Genomic DNA, 14188 nt, shown 5'->3' on the forward strand with positions numbered 1-14188 from the left:
ACGCTAGCTTACTAGCTACCATCCTCAAAATTATTTTTCTTTCTAATAAAGAGACAAGCCTAGCCTAACGTAATGTATACAAGCAGGAAACAGGAGAGGAGAAAGTTGACTGAGGTACAAAGTGTTTAGCTGTCATTGAAGCACAGAGCAGAAAGGGGTGGGACTTTGGAAGGGTCAGTTATTGTACAGGTGTGCATTGGACTGCTCACAATAAAAGGACACTCTAAAATGTGTAGTTTTTTTCTTGAAAAAACAACTTTTGACGTATTTCACATAGGGTTACAGATACCATTTTGTCCTAGGAGGGCAAAGCTATACCCTGCCCAGCACTGCCTTTGATTGACTTACCCTTACATTTTAACCTTAACCCTAACCAATCACTCTTCATGCCAAAACCTAACTGACCCAACCAATGAAGGCAGCGAGTAGACAATCAGAGACAGAGTTGACTTTGCCCGCATGGTAAAAAAAATATATCTGTAGTCCTATGTGAAATAGCCACACTTCAGTGCCAAATAAATGTCTTTTTTCAAGATAAAACTGAACCTTTTGTCATGACTGAGGCACACCTGTGCAATGATCACGTTGTGTAACCAGCATCTCTATAAACCACACCAGTCAGGTGGATGAATGGATTATTTTAGCAAACAATTTCAACAGATCTGTAAACAAAATCTGAGAGAAATAAACCTTTTGTGTCCACACTGATATTTTTGTTGGGCATATAAACCTCATGGACACAAATTGTACCACATACTTTGATGACGCTTCCATACTGACAGTAAGCTCTTAATTTTAATCATTGTTGCAGGTAAAAGAAGAAATCTATTCATTAATTTCAGCACAAGAGCACATCTGTAAAAGTGTCAGTTGACTTTATTAGGATCGGCTTCACTCAGTTGAAGAAAAAACAACTTTTGTCTTTGGAACGTTTTACCTAGGAAGAAAACAAATCTACAAAATAAGTTGTTGGAAGGACAATATATAAAACAATGGCATCAAAATATCTTTGACAAGAAAACAAATCCAAAAAAAAAGGCTCAAATATTTTTTTGGATGCAGGGCATTTTCCTCTTTTCGCCCATTTGTTTACAAAATAATAACAAAAGAGGAAAAAAAAACAAAATAGAAAAATCAAGTTATTTACAGTGCATATATTTACATTAAGGCTTTTTGCTGGGGAAAAGACGGTTGATCTGATACAACCCCCACTTCTACACAATCAAATAAATAGTCAGATTTACCTTGATACATTACAGTGCTATATTATCTTTATGCTACCTGCAGTGAATGAACAAATACAGTTATAGACGCAGGCTAAATCACACCATCAACAAGGACGTTCAAGTGGATATTAAAGGATAGGTTCACATTTTTTCCAAGTGAGTCGTTAAGGGACCAGTATGCAGGATTTAGTGGCATGTAGCACCAGTGTTTGGTTTGTTCGTTCTGGGCTACTAGAAACATGGCGGTGCAAAATTACAGCTTCCATAAGAGGACCTGATATAAACAGCTTATTCTAAAGAAACCACAGCGATTCTTATTTTCAGGTGATTATATACTAATGAAAGCATGTTTTTTACTTAGTTATTGTATTCCACTTCTGCCATTCTCTGCAAGTAAATCCTAATAAAGCTTGCACACTAGATCTTTAAACAATACTTTCATATCCTAATGTGCATTTCAGTTTTCAGTTCCCCTTGATACTGATTTGAACAAGATCTCTTCCTAATGTGATTTCAATGCAAAGAATTATTTCTAAAGTTCAATAGGGCTGCAACTAAAGATTACTTTCATTATCAATTCATTTTCTGATTATTTTCACGATTAATTGTATCATTTGGTCTATAAACGTAAAAAGAATTGTGAAAAATCTTCAAATTGCTTCCTCTGTGCAACCGACAGTTCAAAACCCAAAGACTCTTCATTTACTATCATAAATGATAAATAAAAGCAGGAAAATCCTTACATTTAAGAGGCTGGACCAGCAAATGTTTGACATTTTTACTAAAAAAAAAGACTGAAATAATTAATTGATTATCAAAACAGTTTTTTTTTCAATCATCTAATTACAGCAGCCCTAACGTTTCACCAAAGTTACTATAAGCTACTAAAAATTCAAATGGGTTTATTCAAAATGCTTATCATTCCTCACTGCAGCTCAACAAGGAAACTCTGTCTGCTGAAGCACGAAGAGGGACGGATGAGACTGACTTCGAAAGATGCTCATTCCACATTATCTACAGCTGAGCCTTACCATGAATTTTTTATTTCATTGTTGATTTTGTCTCCTATCACTTGCACTGAAAATGTTCCACACAGGGATCTCTTCTTTACGGCCGATATGGTCAAGAGAGTACTGATGGTAAAATGTGAACCTGTCTTTTAACAAAACATGCGTCCATGTTCGATTGACTGATATAGCTGCATTGCATGTTAGTTGTGTACAGAGTCAGAGGGCGAGCACCCTCAGAGAAAAGACTGACTGTCATTTTGAGTTAAAAGTTCCATATTGTGTCAGGATGTCCATGAAGTGGACTGAGCCGAGCTGTTAAATTACAATGGATGATGGGTAATTTAAAAGAAATTTTTTTCTTGAATAGATTAAGAAATAAAAACAGCACCGTGTGTATTTAAAAGGACCGTCTACATTGATCACAGCTCTGCTACCACTGAGCAAACACACATAAACCAGAGAAGGAGGCACTTAAGAAGGTGTTGATGATGAAGATGATACTTTGGTTAAAACATTTTAAAGAAGTCAAACGCTGGATGAGACAGACAGACAGTAACTGTGTTTAGAAGACGCTTAATTCAAGCTTGTGCATCCAATATAGTCAATTCTGTGTTATCTGAATGAATTCTAGGATATATCTAACGGTTCTGCTTACATTTCTCTTGTTGGAAATTTGTCGAAAGACATCATGAATAATTCATCCCCTAATTGCTGCTCTTTAGTAACCATCCACCTCCCTCTGTTCCTCAGTTGTCCTCATATCTCCTCTGTCTAAAATCAAAAATCTTTCTATCTCTCCATCTCCACCCCTCCCTCATTTTTTCCCTGCACTATCTTCTTCTCTCCAGAGTATAAATGCCTTCAATTTTTAATATCTGAACAGCGATGATTTGTGTGGCGTTGACAGAGATTCAGTCCAGCAGTGATAATGATCGTTCCAGTGGTGAATGAGATGCATGGGCCTCAAAAAGGCTCAGACTTTTTGATTACCAATTCTAGTGCAAACCGAAGGATTTGGTAAAAAAAAAAAAAAAAATCAAATCTGGATATTCCAGTTATATTAACAAACTAACAAACCAAAGAGTAAACAAAGATTTGGCTTGACTAGTTTTGCAAATAAAAGCTTCTCCTTAATAGAAAAAAAAAATCATGAAGCCAGTTCTATGTTAAGAACAGAGACAAAAAGATGTACAAGTTTTGAGTGGTAAGTGCTTTCTTTCCAGTCACACAAGAGTCCAAATGGACTGGAGACATTTTGGAGCTACCATTTTCTTTTTCTTTCATTTTTCGTCTTTGATTTTGTCCACAGAAATCTCTACCAAGTATATCTGGAGGTCAGGAGACCAGGAGCTCCATCTGGCCGTCATCTTTCTACTATACAACCTCCAAACCGGCCCACTCCGGGTTAAGAGCAACACATCTGTTAAGCTATCGTACCGTTTTAGCACATGATAGCAGCACCAGGAGGAGCTGTGGCATCAGTGAGAGTCACTCTACATCAGGCAGCCTGTAGCAATGTAGTTGTGGGAGACGGAGTGAGAGCTTTGTGTGTGTGAGGACAGTGCTTGTGTTATTTGTAGTGTGTGCGTGTGTGTGTCTGCAAACGCTGCTAGTTCTGGTGCCTCTTCATGTGCAGGGCCAGGTGGTCGGAGCGTGAAAAGGAGCGTGAGCAGACGGCGCACTGGAACGGTTTGGCGCCCGTGTGCTTCCGGTAGTGACGAGTCAGCTCATCCGAACGAGCGAAACGCCAGTCGCAGCTGTCCCACGTGCACCTGTACGGCTTCTCACCTGCAGGACAGGAGGAAAAGAAAAAGTCTGAGCTGCATTTCTTGTTCAATCACATGATTTCCAGCACTCTATGACAGAGCAGACGTGTGCGATTATAAGCACTGATGACTGATCATTATTATTAAAACAAACTTTAATTCCCTGAATTTCATGATTCACTCAGTTGGGTGGAGAGACTGGGAAAACAGGCTTTACTGAAAACTTCAGTTGTCTCACAACATATACTGTCACAGGTATTCACTGAGCACTCAGACACTAAACTTTCCCACGGACGACTCATCTGTATTGTCTGCCTTTGCGTCTATGCATTTTTCTTTGGTGCTTGTAGTTTGTTTCTCTGTCACTCTGCCATTCCAATAATCTTTCAGCTGCAGCCTCGGGCGTTCTGTGAAAACTAGTGTGACCTGTCTTCATCAGCTACAGCTCTGCCTCAGCCACGCAGCCTAACCACACGACCTGTGATACACAAGGACCGATCCAGGTCCACTCAAGAATTTGCTCGCCCAAATTACAAAACACCTCCAACATATTTTCACAATAGTGAATATATTCATTCATGCAGATAATTTTGGTTTTATTGGCCAAGGTTGTGAGGTTTCTTCCACCAGTGACATAAAAGGGAAGTGAATGGAATTTTATTTGTGGGACTTAAAAATAAAGGAACTGATGAATTAAGGAATGAAAAGTAACAAAGAAAAGACTTTGCTGTAAAACACAATTATGTAACTCATGCATGGCTTTTAAACAATCCATATTGGCATTTCTGTCAGTTTTATGTATTAAGCTCAATGAATGCTTAAGAAACATGGCCAGCTGAGAAAAGGGATGGTATCAAGAACCAGCACCAAATCAGTACCGGTTCCTAACTGATCAGATCCAAAATATCGATAAGCTCCTGGACATGCAACATTGCTAAGTATTTATTGGTCTTTATTTAATGCTACATAAACAGCTGACAGGGCAAAATGTTGAAAAGTGTGGGCTCACTTCACTAAATTTTATTAAAATGCAAACAAACAATTTAATGTGCTATGTGCTGTGTTATTTCTGCAAAAAAAGTAACAGTAACATAACTGACATTATTTTTTTTGCCTGGTTGGAAGTCTTCTTCTTCTCATCCTTGTTTTTAACATCTATTTGTGTATTTATAATGATTAAAAAAAGGGTGATGAATATGTAGACTATTTGCAGTCCTCCTGTAAAAGTCAAATAACTCAACACCACCAGTGTGTCTCTTTAGAAGCGGTTTCCATTGGAACAACTTTTAAGGAAGAAATTGTGAAAATTATTGACGGCGCGTTCTGCAGCTTGTTCAGACTATTGAGACGATGGTGCCGGAAAAAAACAATTAAACAGTTTAAACGTTATTTTTCAAAGCATTAAGCACCATAAACGTCATTCCATTCACATCTATTAAATTGGGGTGGAGGCAGAAATTGGGACAAAATAAACCAAATCTACATGCTGGTTACCACTAGAGATGAGTAAGAAAACGTTTTTTGTTTTTTTTCTATATAATTTTTGTCAACTAATCCTCTAAACAAGCACCGCAAGCTCTGATTGCTAAACCAGCAAGCAGAGTAAACCTGTTAGGAAATTAACCAAACTTAGAAACACACCTACAACTGAACACAATGAGGAGAGACAGTAAAAAGACACCAAGACAAAAAAAAAGGAGTGAACTGGGAGGAGTGTTCAGTTTTCACAATACACTCATAAACACATGCACCATGCACACCCATGGACGCCCATGCATGCATACACACACACATGCGCGCGCACACACACACACACACACAAACAATCAGGGTAATGGATGTTGATGGAGATTAGAGTGGGAACTCCCATGGGGACCCAAACGCATTAGGAATCATCTCATACAGATTACTGACAGGTGTGTGTGGACGTGTGTGTGTGTGTGTAAGTGTGCATTCAAGCAGCTGAATAAGAGACGTAGAATGAGTAACAGACAAAGATAGAAATACGGGGGTGGGGGGTTAAAGTTGGGAGGCTGGCACACAGCAGAGACAAGGATGATTAGATGAATGAAAGCGATAGAAAAAAAGGGGAGAAAATAAGTGAGCGTGACTGACAAAAGCAGAGAGGATATGGAAGTTGCTGCTACATCCCTCTGTACGTGTCGTGTTCTGATCTTGTGGTCTGTAATAACTGCAATAACCACAATCAGCCTGAAGCATGAATGACGGCACATCTAATTGTCGTGTCATGTTCCCGATACTGAAATGCTAGGCACGCACACCCACAGCGATGTTCGGGACAGGCAGTTCAGATTCATGAGTGGAACAGATTCTGGATCGCAAAGTGCAAAGAGTGAGTTTTGTTTGTGTGTGTGTGTGTATTCAGATGAGTGAGGAATGCGAAGACATCAACAGAAGCTTTGTTTTCTTAGCTGCAGTGAGGTGGGGCCCAACACCTTAGCAGTTGTTTGTTGACTTTGCTCGTGCAAAAATAATAGTTTGAATATAAATGTGATTGGAGACTGATAGGAGGAGGATAGAAGGATGAGCAGAAAGGGAAATCAAAGAAAGAGAAAGGGAAACAGACCATGACTTGAACACAGATGATCTAAGATAATTTTGTATCTCAACAAACAGATCTTGTATTTCGCCCAGTCTCTTCAGTCAAATCATGTACTACCGACAAAAATGTAAAAATTTCTACTAACACTATTAGTCTGATTTTTGAGTGAAAGTTTTATTCTTTTTTAATTTAAGTTTCTAAATTTGCCCTGTGCCAGAAAACACCTTTGTCCCAGACAAGAATTCACAACTTCACACAATTAAAAAATGTGTCAAAGTGAAAACAGACGTGTAAAATTGTGCTATGATAATCATCTTTGTTTTGAAATATATTTTTCATGAAACTGTTTGCCCTTTAAAGTGGTGTCCCAAGATTTCCATCAACAAAACATGATTTGCAAAAGCATGATATAATCAGGCATAAAAACGGTCGGCTCTACCCTGAGGACCCCTGTCTCGATACCCGATTTTAAAAAAGATGGGAATACTGGCAAGCACTTGTAAGCTTTTTATTTTTCAACATACTCACAAAATAATATTGCTATCAGATGTGTCTCAACCATAACATATAAACTCCGTGGCCTTTCTAAATCAAAGCTAAATAAGAATTATGGTTCAAAAATGTGTATTTTTAATAAGCATTAAGAGAACTCTTAGCAGCTCCAAAAAATACGACTATGACTATGACTACAAGTATGCCGTGAAATGAAAAAATGTAAAATTGTGCCAACTCCGCAAGATGTCACAGAACTCTCATTTGTCTTTAAACACTGAATCATTTGTTTGAAATCAGTATTTTTTTTTCCAACTTAATAAAACGCCAAGCCCAACTAGTTTGAGAAAAGCATATTAAAGCATTCAAACATCGATAGCACCATCCGTCTAGCGCTGAGCACATAGTCTGAGAGTCATCCCCTGGCAGAAGTGTGTCACTTCCACCTGTTTTGATGGAATAGTATATTGGGCAGAGGATGGGAACGGGGTAGGATACATTTACACACACATGCCAGGAACACAACACTCTGCCTAGCAACATGGTGCCAGTGCAGATACCGAAATACAAGTCGAGGCGGGCAGAGTCATTTTTTTTTGACGGGTCCCATTTAAAAAAGCTGCATTAATTAAAGGAATGTCTTACCCGTGTGAGTCCTGAGGTGGGCTTTCAGATGGGACGACTTGGTGTAGACCTTCTTGCAGCCTGACGACAAATAGGGAGATAAACACAAACAGGAGGCTTAATCAACATCCAAATTTTTCACAAGTCAGACATGTATTTAGCCAATAAACTGAGCAGCGGTATGCAAGAAATGTGAGCTAATGAAGAACAGAAGCTGTTTAGAAGGAGATACAGTAAATGTTTGCTTTTGCTTTGCAAAAACTACATGAAACTGTGGCCCACGCAGTCTTATTTGGTATGAAAAGTGTTTAAATTTGGTGTATTTACACAGAAATTCATTCAACCACATGCCACTAATCGCACAGAACAAGGCTTTGTTGAAAACATCTGTTCACTGCACCTGTTAGTTTGACATCAAAGTCGTGATATTTTAAGTTTGGAATTACAAAACCTTCTGCACATTATGTTACACACAAACACAGTATGTAGATTTCAATGTCAAAGGGTCATTAGGATTTCAAATGATTTACGAAGACATTCTTCACATTTAGGACTTTAAAAGGGCCAGTTCAGCCCAAAATCAAAAACACATGTTTTGAAACTAGCTTGTTGTGCTTTTTATCCATCTAGATTGTTTATTTGTGAGTTACCAAGTTTTGGAGACACTGGCCATAGAGATGTCTGCTTTTTCTCCAATACAATGGGACTGAATGGCACTCGGTTTGTGGTGCTCAAAACACACAAAAAAAATACACTTGAACAATTCAGTACAAGAGTGTTCTTCCAGGAATCATGACCCGGTTACTCAAGACCACAGACCTTGTGGTGAGAAGTTTCATGTAGGAACTACTTTCTATACTACAAGAACTATATTCTTTCTTCTTTTTCTTTTTTTTATTGGCACTCTGGCACCACAGTAGCTTTGAGTCCATTTCTATTCAAGAGAGGGCAGATATCTCTATGGCTGATATCTCCAAAAGTCTGCAATTTACACCCAAAACAATCTAGATGGATAAATAGCACAACGGGTAAGAGGAAAAATATGTACTTTTGAGTTTGGGATGAACTGATCCTTTGAATTTCTGAGTAAATACACTCAATTTACTCAACCGCATGCCACTAATGGCACAGAATACAGCTTTGTTAAAAACATCTGCTTACTGCACCTGTTAGCTTGACATCAAAGTCAAGATATTTTAAGTTCAGGATTACAGAACCTTCCACACATTATGTTACACACACAGTATGTAGATTACAATGTCAAAAGGTCATTAGGATTTTTAATGATTTAGAAAGACATTCTTCACATTTATTATGACTTTAAAAAAGTATATGATATAATTTCATGTATCGCAAAGACTACAGGGTGAGCAGCTGCAGCAGTGTGACTAATATGCACTTGGGTAACATGTGGATCTGTCTGTGTGTGGATATGATGAATCTGCTTCATCTGACTTTAAAGAAGTTAGACATGTGCCAACATGCTGCAGGAGGCTCCGCTTAAGCCTATTTTACACGCTGCCACAGGCTAGTTGACATTACATGCCCTACAAGTAGCTGCACATCGTATAGCCACAGTGTGAGTGACTGTTTGCAAATATGTTTGGGCAAAGAAAAGGTCAGAGGACTTAAGAAGAACACCTATCTAATTAACACACCCACACACACACAGGTTCATTCCACAATCATACCAGCGATGACTTTGAAGCCACAACAATGCGTGAGAGCTCACGGATGAGAGTACCCAAGCCATTTGAGGTGTGATAGTAAATGCAAAGTAGTTTTTAAAGCAGACAGTCAAATGAAAGGTAGTGAGCGATGCGGTAGTGATCTCCAGTGCCAAAATATTTTAATTCCAGTGCTGCGTGTGCTCTGCTGTGGCTCTAGTACATATCGTGACTCATAGGCCTGGGAAAGTCATTCAAAACACAACATATAATTTGTAAAAAATGCACGCCTGTCTCAAAATAAAGCTGTTTTTTTAAAGCTGACCTTTGTGAGTGATCGGATATTCACCTGACCACAGGACTGTATAAAAATAATCACATACACACACACACACACACACAGTGACAAGAATCAGCATGCACACACAGTGGCAGACCTGTGCTGTTGTTCTAACCTGGGTAATCACAGTGGTGGATCCGTCGTTTCTCCAAGTCCGGATTGTTCCTCCGATTGTAGCGAACAGGCACGGTGGTCTGAGCTGGGGTTGGGGTTGGGGCTGGGGTTGCTGAAGGGGCTTGTGGGAGGCCTGTGGCTTGGCCTGGGACTGGTGTGGGACCTGTGGTGAGGGGCAGGGCTAAGCTGCCTGGTCCCGGGCCCGGGCCGAGTCCAGGGGTGCCACCTGCCAGCTTGGAGGCAATGGTGGCAGCGTATGACGGAGGAGGAGACATCGTGTGGAGCAGCTCCTTCTGCCTGTCGGGGCTGCCGGGCTCAGAGCTCGGCGGAGAAGGCGGCAGGTACGGCACCTGCTGCTGGAGGAAATGTGGATGCGCCTGAGCGTGAGGGTGTGTGTATGCCCCGCCGCTCAGGCCGCAGTAGGCAGGCTTGGCCGTCTGCTCCTGTTGAGACGCAGAGGAAGCTGCCGGCAGATCGTGGAAAGGTGTGTGGATTGTGGACGTGGAAGTGTGCTGTATCTGCTGCTGATGATGATGCTGATGCTGAGCCTCCATACCATTTGCATGGTGATGGTCCATGCCAGAGTTCAGTAGCTGAAACAGCGAGCCACCGTTGTCATGGTGGTGGAGAGTGTGCTGCTCGAATTGTGACGGCATTTCCTGTTTTACAAACACTTCTGGCACCGACTCGCCACCGCGGCTGCTTCCTGACTGGTTGAAAACAGTGGTGAAGTCTGGTAACCCTGTTAGCGTCATGTTTATGGCCGAGGTTTCCATGGCAACAGTGCCACAGCTACTGGTGGCCGTCGTGTTGGGGCAGTGCAGCTGCAGGTTGGGGGAGAAACACGGGGAGACAGATTCTGTCTTGATGTGGGTGAGACCCGTGTGGTTCTGGTGCTGAGGGGGTCGCGCCTGCTGACACACGCCCATCCTCAGGTAGGCGGTGTCGGGGAGGTAAAGATTCATGTTGAGGGTGTAGGGAGAACCAGTGTGGTCGTCGGTGAAGAAGTGATCCACCACAGACGCACCGTCTGTCTGTGACTTCTGCTGCTGGCTGGCTGTGGGAAGCGGAAGGGGAAGAGACTGAGGGGAGAGATACCTGTCCATCTCACACTTTGCCTGTTGAGAAAAAGACAGAACACAAAGCAGTTTAGAAATGTCTGCGGGCGGTGAGAAATAATTAGTAGCTGCATCGTAATTCTCTCTTGAAAGATTATGAATCAGTGCAGAAAGTCAATAAACTGGATGGTGAAACACCAAAAGGCTACTACTTGAGTTCGGGTGAGGATGGCTGAGCGTGATCAACTGCAGATGATACAATCTGATCAGCACTCCCCGGCTTAAAAGCTTACATGCGTCGATAATTGTTATATAATTGTATTGTATCGTACCCCTCTGAATTGAAATCAAATTGTCAGGTGTCAAGAGGTTCCCACTCCAACAAATGTGCCATTTTAAGGTCATAAAGTAAACTTTGGTCAAATGAAAACGTACCCAGCTCCGACTCCAGCAAGTGCTTCTCATGAGCCACCACAAAACTATTCTGAGGTGCTATTTTGAGAAGACAAAGGTTTGATAGGACAGTCACCGCGAAAACATTTATCAAGTAGTCATCAATAGGCGGTTGCCACATTCCCTCTCTGCCTGCAAGGCTGAACTCAAAAACCCAGCAGCCACGAGGCCAACAGTTGAGGATCAGGCTATGCGCTGCTGCAAATAAAGATCAGATTAATATTTCTCATCTAAAAACACTGAAATTTCTGCAGGTATGACACCAGACTGAAGAACCCGCTTATCACTGATCGTCACAGGTGCAACTTTGCATCAAACCAAGCGTCATTTAGATTCTGCTTTGCGGTCTAATTCCTGAAAATCTCAGGGATCTAAACTGGTGCAAAAGTTAGAGAAGCCCTGCAGCAGAGGATGAAACAGCAACATGAAAGGGAATGGGGAAACACCCATGCCTCCCTGTCCGCTGCAGCAGCAGCAGCAACAGCAACAGCAGCAGGAGTAGTCTGGGGATGGGCTGCTATTTCTGTGCTCCTGATCCAACCAGCTGTTATAGTCAAGTCTCTCCTCTGCTGCACAAGTTTCCTGCTAACTGAGGGACAGAGTTGCTGGGACCTTTCTGTCCGAAGTCAGTTGTTGTCAGCGTGGTATGATGGTGAGAGCAGACCAACAACTGGTGACCAACTGGCTGCCCTGGCACAGAAAACATGCGGTGAATGCGTTTGCAGGCTCGGCTTCACGTCCAGCTGGCCTCGCTTATACCGCAAATAGTGCAAAACAAAGTGCTGATCAACATCACGCAGCAGGGCCGAGCGAAATGTGGAGGCCAGCGGATAAAAAAAAAAAAAAAAACAACAACCTGGATGTACAAGCACTCTGCCACGCCCATTCAATGAAACACATCACTATTAAATGTGCGTGATTTCTAACCTGAGTGTAGTCGTTTTGTGCAGCCTTGTCTGTGATCTTGCAGTCCAAGCCGAACAGCGCCGAGTCCTCCAGGGGGAATCCAGCAGGCAGGGTCGCCTTCTGCAGCGGGTAGAAGGGGTCCTCCTGCCCGCCGCCGCCGCCGCTCATCGCGAGTGTCGCGGCCATGAAGCTCCGACGCAGCTCCGCAGATGATCGCCGCTCGCCCTCTTATGCAAAACAGGGAGGATGGATGCTACCGAGCGCGCACTGTGGGAGAAGGAGAGGAGCCGACGGGGTGTAGTGCTGAGTGTGGCGGTGGAGGTGGCGGTGGGGTTATTAATGTGCGCTGCCTGTCTGCTACATCTCCTTCCACTTGTTTCATCCCTCCACCGGCCCACAGACAGTTTTCTCTCCTGTCGTAGGGCGGAGCGGCCCAGTGTAAATAAGCACATGCACCGCCCCCAAAACCTTTAAAAAGGCTTTGATCATTCATTCACTGGCCACCGCCCTACGCTCCATCTAAATGCATTGACAACACTGTCGTAAAGTGCACACACATCCACAGAGATGCTGAAGGTTAAACTCACACACTAGAAATTTTAAACAGATTTTTGGGATTATTGTCCTCTTCCATTTTTTTTAAACTTACATCAAAATATCTGGAATGGATTTAAGATTTTAAAGAAATTATTCGTATTGTCCTCAAGTTCTGTAAATTCAACTTTGTTTTGCCGAGTTATATTATATACAATGTCACTACACTAAATCTAATTAGATCCCTGCCTAATGTAAACCCTTAAAGGTATATTTCAGAGACTTATGTCACTTTCTTTAAGGCATGCTATGCAGGCTTCTCCATAAAAACAAAACAAAAAGTAAACTCATAAAAAATAATCCCACTGAATCATCACATATGACCCACTACAAGTGTGTGGTGGTGTCTGTACATACTGGCTGATAGCAGATAAGATGTAGATTAGCATTTTATTTTCTATAAATTCTTCATAATTAAACTTCCTCATTAATTTGTTATCTAAAAGCTTTTATTATGAAGAGGAAACTTTAAACCACAGAAATTTAGTTAGAAGCAAAGGGTCTCTTTTCTCTGCTCTCCTGTACACACAAGTTGAGTCTTGGCTTACATATCACAAAAAATACCCAGGAAGGCAAACTCTATGGAAAAAGGTCAATCACCTATTTTTAGCAGGTTTCACAATGTGTAAAAAAACCCCTTTATATATGTGCTAATTTTGGTGTTAAAACAGTATTATTTTCTCATTATTTTGATGTGTTCAGGGTGTTTTACCAACCCAAAGCATCAGTATTTCATGACCTTGGAATGTGATTCAACAACTGAACAAACAGCAACTGACAAATCTTGCATATTCTACCTTTAAATTGTGACTATCAGAGACATATTAAAACTAAAAATCAAACCAGCAGAAGCTGAGATATCCTGACTTTTCGGTCCCTTTGTCCATGAAACAAGCCTCTTATTAGACTCCCCAAGCCTCCCACTTGTGTAAAACCCCCAGTTTATAATGCAAGCTGTTGTTTTTTCTCTCAAACATTTGGAACGCTCCTCCACAAAGACATTAATCAACATGTTCTACAAGCTGAACAGTACTTCTACAGACAAGGAAACTGAACTTCATATGCAAACTTGAAGGAGTGTCCCTTTAATATGTGAGAGTACATGATTTTAAATAATTTAGCAGGACCTCCTTGTGCTGTGAGCTGCATGGTGTTTAAAATTACACAGTGGTCTTTCCTCTACATTCTGAAGTCCTATTACGTCAGTATTATTTACATACCAAAAATCACATTTATCATAGTTTATAATGAGAAATGTGTCATGCTCTCATTAATAAGTCTTTATCATTAAACTGATAAATGTACAACAAATGTCATACAAGTGATAAGCATTGACCAGCTTTAAAGCAGTCCCATTGCCTGAGTTTAATATGAC

General features: G+C 41.2%; 1 protein-coding gene across 1 annotated transcript; it reads right to left on the reverse strand.

Annotated features, from left to right (window-relative positions):
* Nucleotides 1-3279: 3279 nt before the first annotated feature.
* klf5a (Kruppel like factor 5a) lies at nucleotides 3280-12698 on the reverse strand. The gene is made up of 4 exons (XM_084736326.1): nucleotides 12241-12698; nucleotides 9804-10920; nucleotides 7703-7762; nucleotides 3280-4024 (listed from the first exon to the last, which is right to left on the reverse strand). The coding sequence occupies exons 1-4, from the start codon at nucleotides 12403-12405 to the stop codon at nucleotides 3846-3848; spliced, it is 1521 nt and encodes a 506-aa protein (XP_084592452.1). The 5' UTR covers nucleotides 12406-12698; the 3' UTR covers nucleotides 3280-3845.
* Nucleotides 12699-14188: the final 1490 nt, after the last annotated feature.

Source organism: Lutjanus erythropterus, chromosome 14 (assembly GCF_056507025.1).
Source record: "Lutjanus erythropterus isolate fLutEry1 chromosome 14, fLutEry1.hap2, whole genome shotgun sequence".
Lineage (NCBI taxonomy): Eukaryota > Metazoa > Chordata > Actinopteri > Lutjaniformes > Lutjanidae > Lutjanus > Lutjanus erythropterus.

Bases quoted from the DNA above. Each gene is read 5' to 3' on its own strand.
- klf5a (XM_084736326.1), bottom strand. From the start codon at position 12,405: ATGGCCGCGACACTCGCGATGAGCGGCGGCGGCGGCGGGCAGGAGGAC. The intron at 7,763-9,803 runs GTTAGAACAACA...ATTTGTCGTCAG, and splicing joins CCACCACTGTGATTACCCAG to GCTGCAAGAAGGTCTACACC. The intron at 4,025-7,702 runs GTAAGACATTCC...CCTGTCCTGCAG, and splicing joins CCACCTCAGGACTCACACGG to GTGAGAAGCCGTACAGGTGC.